The 14,406-nt window shown below is 50.6% G+C and overlaps 1 protein-coding gene across 1 annotated transcript in view; it reads left to right on the forward strand.

Annotated features, from left to right (window-relative positions):
* Nucleotides 1-858: 858 nt before the first annotated feature.
* LOC104522199 (alpha-1,6-mannosylglycoprotein 6-beta-N-acetylglucosaminyltransferase B-like) overlaps nucleotides 859-14,406 on the forward strand; it is a gene marked incomplete at both ends in the record, with an annotated part of 37,083 nt that continues 23,535 nt past the window's right edge. Inside the window, one exon of the mRNA XM_010164427.1 lies at nucleotides 859-971. Within this exon, the coding sequence (XP_010162729.1) occupies nucleotides 859-971 (113 nt within the window). The remainder of the gene's footprint in view (nucleotides 972-14,406) is intronic.

Consider the following 14,406-nt stretch of genomic DNA (forward strand, 5'->3'; position numbering starts at 1 on the left):
ATGAGCTCAGCTGGGAGTGATGTGCAGGTTGGCATCTGCCCAGCACGTCCCTATGGGAGCTGCTTTCCTGCCAACCCCTCCTATGGTCTGGATGAACAAAGTGGTGATGGGATGGTCCCAGGCCACCACATGAGCCGCCAGCATGGGTCCCTCCTTGTCCTGCTGTGCACAGGGCTGTCCATGCAGGTGGTGTCAGACACAATGGCAGATACTGGTGGCCCAGTTACAGGGGAACAAAAGACTTTTTTTTTTTTTTTTTTTTTAAATAATGGTCATTTAAAAAAAAAAAAAAAAGGATATTTTTTTTAGATCCTTTGGGAGGAAGGGAAGGTACAAGGTCTCTTTTCTCCGGACTCTCCCTGGAGGAAGATGGGAATTGTTTATTGTAGTGGTTCCTGTGGTCTGCAGGGGCTCTTGGGTCTAGTAGAACATCACAAGGGCAGTCGTGGTCTGGCTCAGGTTTCCCACCTACAGTGCAAGTCCTTTGCTCCCTCTCGAGGCGAGCCCCTAGGAGCAGGCTGTGGGGACTTGGGAGGGTGTTAGTGCCAGGTTTTGGGCAGAATCATCTTGGGGCTCTTCATGAAGTGTGTGTGGGAGGTCTGGATGTGGTTGGGGTGAGGTACTGGTGTGCTCTCATGGGGCTGGGGCAGCAGGGATACCCCTTCCCTGGGCTGGAGAGGTTGAGCTATGAGGATGGGGCAGTTGGGAAGGAGGCAGGGATTGTCCTGGCTGCCAGATGTCTCAAAAAAGATGTGTCTCATACTGCTGAGCCAAGGGGACGAAGGGCGATGGGGCTGTCCTGAGAGGCGAGCCGTTTCCTCCTCACACCTCACCACAGCTTTGCTTTCCCTCCTGCAGGATATTTGTGCTGGGTATTGGATTTTTCACCCTGTGCTTCCTCATGACGTCGCTGGGAGGACAGTTCTCAGCCAAGCGCCTGGGGGACTCGCCCTTTACCATCCGGACCGAAGGTGAGCGCAGCTCCGTGCCCGTCCTGTCCTGCGTGATGCCCAGTGACACCCATGCACATGGTCCAGCTGAGCTGATGAGCGCCAGGGATGCAGGGAGGATGGTGCTCATGTGCCTCCATTCCCAAGGCTCCCTCCTGACCCCTTTCAGGGACATCATGATGGCTCATGGTCCTGTTGGCCCTTCTTGCTGTGGCACAGGGCACTTTGCAGCTGTGTGGCTAAAACCTGGCTGTGTTCACACCCAGAGGTGTGTGGGCACAGGGTGGGTGCTGACCCTGGCTCGCAGCAGAGGGATGGGAGAACACCCAGTGACTGGGGCTGATGGGATTAGACCTTCAGCTGCTGGTGGTGGGACGGTTGCACCTGCTCTGATGTGCTGAGGATTTGACTTGGGTGCTTGGAGGGCTCTGTGGTTTTGGGCAGATTTGGTCTGCAGAAGTGGAAATTGTTCCTTAGGGATGGGAAAATAAAAGGCCTTTGTGATTTCATGGAGGTACTGAAATGGAGAAGAGAAATATTCTGATTTTTTTTAGCAAGTGTGCTTTCTGTTACATGTTTTTTAAAACACCTTTTTTCGTGAGATGTGTAGTCAGCTCAGAAAACAGCTTCCATGGTGGGAGGGTCATGTCCTGCCCTTGCTCTGGGAGTACACTGCTGAGCTGAACTGAGCTTTGCCCTGACTTTTCCTCTGCAGTCCCAGCCTGGCAGAGCACGACTGAATTGCACAGAGGGCAATGCCCGGCTTGAACTCCAGTGAGCGAGTCAGGCTTGGTCAGGCCAGTGTGGTTTTCTCCTCCATACCAAAGCCCTGGAGGGATATGAGCTCCCCAGCCTCGCCTGGAATGTAATGTTTGGGCATTAAATCCTTTCCTTGAGGTGCCAGAAGAAATGCTAGTTGCTTTCCTACAGAAGGGGAGGACTAAAGTGGTGTTTCCTGAAATCAGAGAGTGCTTGTGAACTGCTTAGTTGACTTTCAGAGAGATTCATGCACAGCCTGCAGCAGCTGCCTTTGCTTTCTCCCCTGTGGATGGAGCTCACAGCAGCTTGGGTTTCTCCTCCCATGTTCCCCTAATTGGTCCCATCACCAACTCCATTAAGACACTTCTCCAAGGAACCAGTGCAGAGCTGACCCCAGCCGCAGCAGGTTGCAGGACTGGTGCCTTTTGATATTTTCTGTGTGTTTTACCATGGTCAGGGTCCCCGCCCCTGGGTGGAGTGTGTCCCTATGCCAAGCTCCCAGGACAGCTGGTGAGTGAAACCTGGTTATAGGGGATTTCTTCCTGCTTGGGATGAGAAGCAGCATGCGAGGGAGGTGGGCAGAAGCCCCTGGACCATCACCTTCTCCAAACTTGGCTTTTGAGGAGATGGGTCCTGAAAAGATGTCTGAGTTGGGAATAAAAGGTGTCACTTGATACGGGTGCCCTCTGTCCCAGGAGAGCCCCAGCATCCCCAGGGAGCTAGCCGAGAATGAGAAGAAAGACAATGAGGATCTGTTGACCTGTGGGACCAGCTCGAGCTGTGAGGTGACATGAGTCACGCTGCAAACAGCAGCAAAGGTTTCCAGAAACCTGCAGAAGCCCCCGGTCCCACCCCAGAGGACTCTCGAAAATTGTGGTGAAATGATGGCAAAAAGGTACTTATTCAGCCTCTTTATCCCCTTTCTGGATGCCTTGGAGTAGAATAGCTTCTTCCAACCTTATTCTTGTCATCAATTTAACCCAAATCTATGAGTCTACTGATTCCCATCCTTGTATGTCTCTTGTTTCCGGGCACAATGTCAGCTCAGTCCTAGAGCTGGATCAGAAGAAACCTCCTTTTTCAGGCTCTCACCTCTGAGTCCTCCACGCTTACTGCTTTAGGTGATTAAATCAAGGTGTGTAAATGCATTCACCTTCCTGCATCTGAGCTCCTGGTCATGGTGGGCCCCCTCAGCTCTGCTAGGAGATGTGCTGCCTTGCCAGTCGGGACCGACGTCCGCTGCTTTGGTCTAAGGGTCTGGATGTTGGTTCTGGTGATGGCTGGTCACGTCTCATTTAAAGAGGAAAAAAGATTCATGCCCTGGTTCCTCTAATCTCTCAAGCTTCTGGCTCCTTAGGTCTGTAAGCAGCTAAGGCAAGTCCTGCTTCGATAGAAAGCTCAGACATTCAATGTAAAACTGTTTTGGTTTTTTTTCCTTTATTGGATGGATTCGCCATGCAAGGTATTGCTTCCAGGTGAATTGCTGCAGATTTGGCTGTTGTGTTTCTTGTTGGGGAACATTTGTTTTGTTCATGATCTCACACACTGTTCTGAAGCGCTAAGTGTCCTTTCTGCTGTTTCTGGAGGAAGGATGCTGTTTTGGAAGAGGGTTATACCCTTTGTCCCCAGGACTTGGCAGGCACAACCTGAGAGGCTTTTTCTAGGTCTTTAACACCAGATTCAGGCTGTTGGGATTCAACCTTTCCTGTGATACCAGTATGTAAGGACTGGCCGTCCTACAATCCCTGCCCACGGCTGCACAGGGTGAGAAAACCCAAAAGCAGAGTGGGATCAAGACTTTGGGGCATGGCAAGGCTGGGGCTGGACAGGAGCCAGCCAATGTCACTGCAGAGCCCTCTCTGTCACCTTTGAAGGTTGTGGCAGTTGGGGGAAGCTCTGATGGCTGGAAAAACCAACTGTTGCAGCCATCTTCCAAAAAGGCAGGAAGGATGATGCATACTGGGCAACCTCACCAGTGCCACTGGGAAATGGGGAGTCAAAGCCCCTGGGAAACTGGTGAGATGGGGTAACTCCATCCCTGGAGACTTTCAAAACACATCTGGCTGATGGGAGGCTGTGGGCAGCTCGATTAGATCCCAGATCTGCTCTGCATGGAGCAGGAGGTTGGGAAAGGGTCTCCAGAGGTCCCTGCTGGTTGGGGTGATGTTGAGCTCATGTGGAGGAGCACCAAATACATGTCAAAGTCAGTGCAGGTTGATGGGAACAGAAATGCATATGCTTTTTATTACAGCTGCAAAGTCTCAATAGGTGTGTTTGAGTAACAAACTGGCATGTAATTAACACACATTATGAATCCCAAGGAAACCCAAGAAATATGTCCGGTTGTCTTCGTTGCTGTTAAGTGCACAACGCTGAAGATGGGCTCAAAGGAGCAGGTTAATTTTGCTGGGCTGATTAGCTCTTGGTGTGAGTGGTGGTGGGAACTGGGCCAGCAGAAACATCCTGGATGGGTTCAGGGCCCTTGGCCTCAGAGGAGTCATTGGGCTGCTGTGTGGTGAAGCCCAGGCTTGACTATCTCCTGGCACTGGGTTCCTAGTGTGCAACCTTCTTGGAGTGCACTGGTGGTCCCACCTGGGGAAGGAGCCTGGTTCTTGTGCTGCTCTCCTTTCAACATGGGCTAATTGAAGCGCTGGGTTTCACGAGCCCTTTTGAACATTATTCATTAATTGATGGATTTGGTATTGCAAGCTGGCAGCATCCCCTCCCCGCGTGCTCTGGGTGTGGGCTGCTTTACCAGCACAGCCGCTGTATTTAGTCGGATACGTTTGTGGCTAGTGAGTGTCTGCTCCTGCTGTCCTTCCTGGAGATGATCCTGGCTTTTCACAGGATCACAGAATTGCCCAGATTGGAAAAGACCTTTAAGAGCATCGAGTTCAACCATTAACCTCACACTGACAAGTCCCCGACTAACCCATGTCCCTCAGCACTGTGTCTACACGACTCTTCAATCCCTCCAGGGATGGAGACTCCACCACTGCCCTGGGCAACCCCTTCCAATGCCTCAGAACCCTTTCAGCAAAGAAATTCTTCCTCACATCCCATCTCAACTGCCCTTGGCACAACTTGAGGTCATTTCCTCTTGTCCTGTCACTTGTCCCTTGGTTGAACAGACCAGATTTGTGGCTGTTTGCTCTGGTCCTTATTTCCACATGTCTTGCCCGGCTCAGCAGCGATGCTCTGCAATTCAAGCTGCCCATGCACTGAAATGCCTGTGGTGTTGGGGTGGCTGCAAAGAGCCAAGGTGTCAAGTCCAGCACTCGAGCACTTAAAAAGCATTTGCATCAGAGAAATAAGTGGTAAAACCCACAGGTCATGGTCTGGCCTATACTGGGACTGTTCCTATTTCTCCCTGAGTGTCCTGACCAGCCCAGCACTGAACCTCAGATATTGCAATCCAAGGGGAAGCTTATGAAAATACCTCAGACTTGTCCAGAGCTTTCTTGGCTTCTGAACTGTGTGAGCAGCTGATTAAAACCGAAATGAAGATAGATGTGAGGCAGGAGCATGGAAAGGAGAAATGGATAATGTCACAGTCCAAAAGTTAATCGCATTTTTAATTTTATTTTTATATATGAATCCCTTTCTCAGAGGCTGTCTCCAAAAGCCAAGTTCCTCAGTGTGTGCCAGAAATCATTCCTCAGATGGGTCGGTGATTTCGTGCAGCAGAGGCTTCACAATAAATAAAAATAACCTTCTGAAATGCAATTTATTTTATCCTAATCCTGTCAAGTAAACATAGACAAAGGTTCCTTTGTTTTGAAATGGCCACTGAGAGAATTTGTTCTACAAACAAAGATCTAGATAAAAAAAAGGAGAACAGACAAGTCTATAAATTTTGAATGTGAGAGACACTTTGGGAAGGGCTCTAGACTCAAGAGATAGAGTTTTCTGTGCCCTCTTCTTGTCTTTAGAATGTAAAATGTTTGTTTGTTTTCCCAAGCATCTTTCTTTTGGTTTTGTTTTCCTGTCACAACCAAGCTGTCTTGGGGCAGGGGACTGATCCTGAAAAAGCACCAAAATCTGTAGTTGTGGTGCTGCTGGGGAGGGATTTGGCAGCAGTTCCTCTGCCCGTGGCCGTGCCCCAGGCTGGTTTCGGGGGTGATGTACATCCCGCTGGTGCAGCTTGCTGCTGCAGGGGATTAGCGGAGGAAAATCTGTTATTAAGTGTTAAAACACGATTAGACGTGGCTGGAATATTGCCTGCAACTGCTTGTAGCTAGTTTAAAAAATTGAGAGATTTTGATGTCTCCTGCTGTTGATTCTTACATGGTAGGGTATGAGGTGATGGAGGAATTTGCTGCAGGTCCAGGAGATGTGTGGGACAGGTCCTGATGCCTCAGAGCAGCTGGAGCTGAGCTCTGCCCTTGCTGTGAGCTGTTGATTGCTGCAAGAATCTTTGGTTTAATTTCAGTTGACCTTGGTGGTACTTTGCTACAAGTGCTGTGAGTGGCTCATAGAGATATCTCGGTGCTTGGGGTCTGTGTGCTGCAACAGCAGTTCTTGTGCTGAGGTCCTTGAATCTCGATGCCTTTGGGAAGTGGTGGTTTGCTGAGCACTGGAGTTGTGTGTTTACTGTTTCCATAACTGTCTTTTCATCCGGTTTTCAAGTGTTTCCTGCTTGGATTGGTACTCAACTTGAGATCTCAACATCTGCCTTTTTCTACCCCAAAACGAGCTCTCAGCAGCATCTCCAGCTGGTTTCCTGGTGGTGATCACAATCTGGATTCTCTGTTGTGTTTCCTGAACTGCATTGGAAACAAGATCAGTGGGGACAGGGGACAAAAGAAGGACAAGGATGGGGGAAGGCTGATTTTAGAGCACAAACTGGAAAATGCAGGTGAGCAGGGATGAAGAGCATCCTCTACAAGGCTGCTGCACCTTGTCCTAGGTTGCTAAGATGTGTTTTGGGGTCTGATCTCCTTGGGGCTGCAGGGTACAGACCCTGATGGGATATTAAACAGCTTGTGGACTGAGGCAGAGGGTTTCCCAGTCCTACACCACTGGATTTTTCTGCAGCTGGGCAATGGTAACTGCCTTGACCTGGAATCTGTCTGGAGGTGGGCAGTGCACCAGTGCCTGCAGGGACTGTCTTTTGTCTGTGTCACAGTGGAAATGCAGGTGGCCAGAGAACAGCTTCTGCTGCACAAGCCTCTGAGATTTAGTCATTCACTTTCATTTTGCAGGGAAAGAAAAATAAAGTGGAAAAGTTATGGAGAAAACCTGCTGGGCAAGCCCTCCTTGCTGGCTTGAGACATCTCGTCCTGGATGCAGGCTGTGTGTGAAGCTGAGCACTATTGCTTTCTTGGGGTGTCGGAGTGGCTCTGGTTTGCTGGTTTGGGGTACAGGACTCTTGGGAGAGGTCCAACAGCCAAGGCACGTTGCACTGGAACTAGTGTTTAACATCAACTGGCAGAAATCCTGCCCTGCTCTCCCCAGACCCAGCACCCCTCCCGTGTTCCAGATCCTGGAGGGCTCTGCCTCTCCTGTGGCTGTCGCTTGTTCCAGTTCCTGGAGTCTCACCTGCTTAAAGCAATTTCTTCCATCAATGAGCACAGGAGAGCAGAGAGAGGGAAATTGTTTAGGGCTGTGCAGCACAGCTGAATACTTTGGTGTTCGTGGATTCTGTTTCTCTACAGAGCGGGGGTGTTGGTGGAGGGGTGGGAATTGTGCTGCAGAAGATGATGTTGAAGGTTGCATGGGGTTTTGTAGGGCATCTTCACCATTCCAGAGTCGTTGTACCATGAAGCGATGGGATCTTATGTTATTTCAATCCTTTGAATTGCTCCCCAAGGACTGGAGCAAAGAGGCCAAATAGAACTATGAGAACCTACATGATCTCGGAGGGGTCCTTTGCTCCTGCTCCAGTCTCTGCTGGTTTTCCTTCTGCTCCAGCAGCATCCCAGCGGGATGAGTGTGGCCAGGTACCATCGCCCTTTGTTCTCACAGAAGACACGGAAAGGTCAAGCTCAGCTTTGCTAATGATCAGAGTGAGCTTGAATAACTCTGTCATCCTCCCTTGCAGTTAACTGTGCTGGGAGGGGAGGAGGAGGAGGATGAGAAGGTCTGTGTGCATGATCCTGACCCGCTGCATACCCTCTGTGCGTGGCTTATTGTGAGGGAGGGCAGCAAAGGAGGGGATAGCTTGGTTGGGCTCTGCCTGTGAGGTCCTGGCTGCTGTGAGATGCTGCTCAGCCCGAAGGAGCTTTAAAGCAAAACACAGACTTGTCCATCTTCACATCGCAGCTCTCTCCCTTAGGAAAGGTAACTTCTGGACCCTTTTGCAAACTGGGGTCGCTGCCACTTGTGACAGACCCCAATCTGCTCCTCAGTTATTTATTCTCAGCAGAACACATAGTTCTTCTGACTTGAAGAGCTTGAGTTGGGCAAAATACCCAAAAGTTGCTTTGTGGCTTTGACAATCCCTTTTCTTACCTGACCTCACTGGAGAGAGCACCCAGGAGTGAGGGCTCCGTGGGATGCACAGACATACAGTTCCAGGGATGCTCGTGTTCCCTTTGCTTTCAAAAAGCCATGCAAGTTATGAATTTATCTTGCTGCCTTCAACGCACGGTGAAGGCACCAGGAGAACCAGTTGCAAAGACTCATGTAACCAAGTGATGGTGATGGGGGCGCATAGGCAGCCTCTGCTGTGCAAACTCAGCGCTCAGTTTCTTCTCCAGTGAGTTATAACCCTCTCCTGGGCTGCTTGTGTTGTGTTTCGATGTTGTGGGCTGAGCAGCTCTGGATAACTGTCCTCAGGATGTGTGGCAGCAGCTGGGGTGCGTGTCCATGTGGAGGGATGAGGCTGTTCTCGTGATCTGAATCCAGATTTTACTTCTGAATCCAGAATCCCCTCTGGAAAGGCAGCCGGAGGTTCCCCTCTCTGATCCCTTCTTCCTGCAGTGCCTGTGGGGCCGTTATCTGGAGTGTGTCCCCAGGTCCCCATGGACAGGTTGTGGGCAGATGGGTGTGTGTCACCCCCCTGGGACCATGGGACATGCAGATCCTGTGTGTCCCCAAGGCTGAATTCTTCTGCTGCTGTATCCAGAGCTGGATTAGAGTCTCCTGGAGCCTGTGGGCTGCTGGAGGGGTGGCAGAGCTGTGGGGAGGAGTGTGCTGTGCAGCTCCTCAGTGCCTGGGGCTCATTTCCAGCCGTGCTGCTGTTAGAGAAATTCCTTTGCCCTGGGATTCCCACAGCGGAGTCTCAAAGCCAGATTCAGGAAAATAAATAATTTGAGTGGTGAGGCTGTAAGAGCAGCTCGAGCAGGAAAGGGACCCAGAACAAAGCAATCCCTGGACACTGATACCCTTACAGTCCATGCACCCGTTCTTCATGCGCTGCTCATGAGCCTGGCACGCGCCTCTTGGTCCAACGGTAATTTCTGGTCTGGTGTCTCCTTGTTCCTTGTTGGATTCCTTCTCTGCCTCCAGGTGAGCTGCCCTTGGTATTCTTATCTGGACAGGTTGCACCTTCTGCTGACAGTTGTAGCCTCCTTATCTCCCAATTTGCACTGGTTTTAGGGTTTTCCTTCACCTGACTGAGCAACAGTTCAAGATAAATTCAACTTTTCTAGATGAACCTTGGCAGTTTGCAACCTAATGCTTCAGTAAATCTGGCTCCTCATGCTAGGTTATGCTAAACACGGTATATTAAATTGCACAGCAATTAATTCTATTTAAAACTTACTTATTTAAGCTAAATTACTAGTATTCCTTAACAGTCACATCTGTCCCATCCAAGCTGCTCCAAGCAGCCTTGGGGTCTGGAGAAGCCAGCTGGTGGTGTAAGAAGTTGCCTGGTTGGTGCCAAACTGAACTGGTTGGTACTGGGAGTATCTCCTTGGTGAGGAGCTGTGCTGGGGAAGATTGATTTGATTTGAAGATTGTATTTTTCTTCCCCTAGAGCAATGCTGGGTGGTGGGACCAGCTCTCCAGCTGACCCAAAGATGCTGTACTCTGGCAGCTCCTGCTGATCCAGACTGTTCTCTCACTTACTCATTGTCCAAGCATTAGTGAGGAGAAGGGGGTTAATGGAGACCCCAAAGCAAGGCAGAGCCCAGAGGCAGGGTGAGGGCTTTCTGCCTCAATTGCTGCCTCCCGCTCCCTGCCAACTCCTGCCAGAAGCTCAGTTGCTCCAGGAGCTCTTTTAAGTGGGTAACAACGCACATGGCAACAAGAACAACTTCTTCTGCTCCTCCTCTTGAGTACGGGGCAGCTGCTTTAACTCTGGGTTAGAGTGATGCTCTGTGCTGAGGAACGGCTGTTGGCGATGGTGGTGGGTGCTGCTGGGAGTGACTGAGGGTCTCAGCAGCACCCTGGGGAGCAAGTGCTGTTGGCTCCACCGTGCCGTTGTGAGAGGCTGGTGCCGGGGTTGCACCCCCATGGGTGACACAGGGGTGTCCTTAATCTGCATTTCTTTGGAGCAGCCCGTTGCTTTGCCCAGCTAGAGAAAGCGTGGGTTGGTTAAAGGTGTGTGTCCTCTCCTGTGCCTGCTTCTTCTGGTGTCCCCATGGGCTGTCCCAGTTTGGTCCCAGAGCGCTGCATCCCTCGTTGGGTTGGTGAATGTGTATTGTGGTCCCATCTCCAACCCATGCTTGCAAAGGGAGTTTAAACTGGGAATGTAAAACTTCACTGTTCTTATTAAATTGTTTTGCAGGCAGGGAAACGAGTGCTATTAAAATAAGGAAAATAAAGGCAATACTGGGGGTTACTGCCCACGTCTGCGGGGATGTGCTGGGGGTGTAAAATGCAGCTCGGTTCTTTGCAGGGCACAGAGGGGTTGACAGAAGGGCTGCTGTAGTAGCAGTTAGGGCTTAATCCACCCTGGGAACACATCTCGTACTGAAGACGTGCCCATTTGATACAATTGCAGCTCAGAATTGGATGCTTGAAGGCTTAAAAAGAAAAAAAATAAATGATGCCACCAAACTTACTGGAAGGTGGCAGTGTGAATTGTTGGGTATTAAACTGGTGGAGGAGATGAGGATCTCAGCGTAGTGATGTGTGATGGCCCCTTCCCTGTGGCCGCAGGGTTGGAGGAGGGAGGAGCAGCGTTCCGCTGGCCCTACACTCTGTTATCTCCATAAGCAGCGACTCCCAGGGAATGATTAAATCAATTAATTGATTCTCTATAGCCCATAAGGAACTCAAATGGCATTTCCATCAACGTGTGATGAGCAAACACCCCACTACGACCAGGAGGAATGTTAATGGCTCTTTATGCTTTTATTACTCCTTTTCATTCCTAAATCAAAATTCATCCTGAGCCTGAGAGGCAGCAGGTACTTCAGAAAATAAAACCAGCACAGTGGGAACCTCAGCAGCTTCTGTCAAAGCTGGGTTGTTCCACTGATTTATTTGTTTCTCTGGCCTAAATGAGAGACCAGGGCTGGGTTCAGCTCGGGCAGTGATGAGCTGAGGCTCGTCCCTTGGCTCTGCCAATGCTCCCCGGCTCCCGTGGGCTCTGCTTTGGGCTGCTGCCCGGCTCTGCTGCTGCTGGAAGGACCTGGCTGCCAGGCTCAGCGGAGGCTGATGGGTTTGAAGGAATGGGATAATTTATTCACCCCCTGGAAACAGAGTGGCAGGATGCCTGGCACTGTTTGGCCAATATTTTTTGACTGAAGGAAAAGTGGTAATAATTTTGGAAATGTTAAATTGGTGAGTTGTGCTGTTTCTGAAACAGAATGTTTTGGGGCAGCTGTAAATAAGGCTGCGGGCTCAAGTGTGGAGCCAGAGGAGCGATGGTGATGCTGAGCTTTCCAAAGCCTTCCTCCAGCTGCTCATGCCAGGTCGAATCCTTCCTCTGCCTGAGGGTCTGGGGCTGATTTCCTGCAATCCTTCAGTTTTCCTGGGTCAGCGGTGGGGGTCGTTAGGAGAAGAGCTAGTTGAGTTAAATGCTGATGCCCTTGGAGAGATGCTTCTCTTGTAAAGAGTGAGCACCAAAAGGAGGGTTGGTGATGGAGGGGATCCCTGGCTCATGGGTCCATGGAGATGCTCTGGGACTGTCCCTGTGACATGGGACCAGTGTGCTGCTTATCACCTGGAACTGGGGATCCTGACTGCAAAACTGGGATCCGGCTTTGCCCCCAATGCTGACAGCATCCAACTCGGCATGGGGTCCAGCCATGCCCTGGGACCCACCCTGTCCTCTGGGCTTTGCTACCTGCAACTGCCCTTGAGCCAGCCCTGCGCTGGAGTTCTTGTGTTTTAGGAAACAATTTAAAATCAATGTTAATCTTGTAGCTTGCAAACCTAGCCTGCAGCGTGAGGTGTTTGGAGCACTGCAGAGCAGCTGAAAATGCAATTTAAAATAGTGCTGGCTGGCAAGAAAGGAGCAACTAAAAATACCCTGCTGGGACTTTAAAAAAAAAAAAAAAAACAAAGCAGTGAAAAAGGGATGAGAAGGGGGAAAAAGATGGGTTAAAAATAAATAAATAAATAAAAGGTGAGCTGCAGCTTGTGCTGGGGTTGTGTGTGTTTGTCTCCTCTTCCTCAGCTACCTGCCTCCTCCAGCCCATCTCTGGGAACAGCTGGGAAAAGGAGATGACCGAGCTCATTTTGCCTGCAGAGTGATGACTTGTGGCAGAACTTTATTGTCCCCATGTCCCACAGGGAACATCAGGTCTCTGGTGTGTGTTTTGGGGGTAAGGAAGGAGAGAAGTTGGGGAGAGCAGCCCTGTGCTCTCCCTTGGTGTAGTGAAACGCTCCAGTCTGTGAATGTCGGTGTCTATTTGTATTGCTCAGCTTTCTGCTTTTTCTTATTTATATGGAAATGGGGAGCGACCATGTGTTAGGGTGGAGATGGAGAGCTGCAGTCTGCTCTTACTGGTGTTCCCTGTTTGGGGGGGACAGGGGCAGGGGGAGCCCCTTCTGCAGGCTCAGCTCAGGGTCCCGCAGCTGAAGGGCTGCCCTGAGGGAGGGAGCAACCCCAGACCCCAGTGGGGTTGTTCTGGGGGTGCTGGGCTGACCCCCATCTCCATGCTCTGTGCAGCAGCAGGCTGGAGGAGGACTGGTGGGACTTTGGGTGGAGGTTGAGGTTTGCTCAGAACCTCTCGGTGGCCTCTCTTTAACCAGCCTCCTCCATGAGACCTAATGGGGCATCACCTTCCCGGGGGGCATCACCCTCCTGGGGGAGGACCTGCAGCGTGCTGGGGTGTGGGGCAGCAGAAGGACAGTGGAGTTATGGCTCATGGCTCATGAAGCTCTCTACCTGAAAGGAGGGTGTAGTGAGGTTTGGGTTGGGGGGTTGGTCTCTTCGCCCAGGTAACCAGTGATAGAACAAGAAGCAGTGACTAGCTGGGTGCCCATGCTGGTGAGTGGGTGCCCTTGAGGGGGCCAGCCATGGACCTCATCCATCCCTGGAGCAGCTTCCCCCCAGGGTGGGTGTCCTGGTTTTGCTTGGATAGAGTTAATTTTCCTCTTAGTAGCTAGAAACTGTGTTTTGGTTTCAGTGTGGGATTTGTTATAAGAATGTTGACAACATACCAGTGTTTTCAGTTGCTGCTGGAAGTCCAAGGACTTTGTGTTTTGCTGGTCTGCAAGTGCAAAGGACTGGGGCTGGGGGAAGAAGTGCAGTAAGTAGCAAAACCCCAAACTGGCATTTGGCTCTGCCAATGAGATATTCCATCTCGTGTCACGTCACGTTCAGTCTGTTCACCAGGGCTGACCAGAAGCCGGGGGTTTTCTCTCAGGGATCGCTCGGGCTCTCGCTCTTCCTGCTTTGGGCTCTCGCTGTTCCGGATTTGGGCTTTGGGACCATCTGTGCCCCGGGATGGCTGGCTGGGGACAGGCTGGGCATCGGTCGGTGGGTGGTGAGCAACTGCACTGGGCATCACTCCTTTGTATATTCTGTTATTACTTTTATTATCATTATCATGTTATTTCAAATAGTAAATTGTTTGTATCTCAACCCACAAGTTTTCTTACTTTATCCTTCTTTTTCTCTCCCCTATTTCCTGGGTGGGGCAGGGGGAGAGTGAGTCAGTGGCTGTGTTTGGCTGCAGCCAAAGGAGTGACACCTCCACAGCGGATGCCAAAGGGATGGGGATGGAGGTGGCCATCGCTGCCAGCCTGAGCCTGGCCTTGTGCTTTCTTGTTGCCACTTAGTGCTGGGTCTCTGGGCTGTGATTGTAATGGATTATCTGTCAGGATTAGCTGGAGCTCTTGGCTAGTTGGCTCTTTGGTCTTTTAATCTGTTTGAATCAAAATCAATAGTGAAAGTAAATAGAGGAGCGTGGAAGAGGGAGAGAAGTGAAGGGCTGGTCCTTTGCTTCCCAGGAACGTGCTGGGATGGGTGCCCTCTTGGAAGGGCTGTGGGTACCAGCCACCTGAGGAGCCATGCAGACAGGTCTGGGTCTGGCTGCACCACATTGGGGATCCTCCAGTTTCTTCTCCAAAATATCCTTCAAGAGTACGTTGTCCTTTTGAGGGGTTTAAGTAGCCTGGAGTTGTCCTTTAAAGGAGAAAAACAAAGCAAAGCAAATGATGCTTTAAAATGCAGTTAATTCAGTTGATATTTTCAGTGGACATAATATCTTACCATCTCGGAGCAAATTCCCTTCTTGTACTGGAGTGTTCAGCTGTTGTGAGACAGCCAGGCAGGGATGTGACTTATGTCGGAGAAAGAAGGGGGGAAATCAGCATCAAATCAGCCACGTTATGAACAGCAAAGATATAT

The sequence above is a fragment of the Antrostomus carolinensis genome, unplaced genomic scaffold, assembly GCF_000700745.2.
Source record: "Antrostomus carolinensis isolate BGI_N321 unplaced genomic scaffold, ASM70074v2 scaffold14740, whole genome shotgun sequence".
NCBI lineage: Eukaryota > Metazoa > Chordata > Aves > Caprimulgiformes > Caprimulgidae > Antrostomus > Antrostomus carolinensis.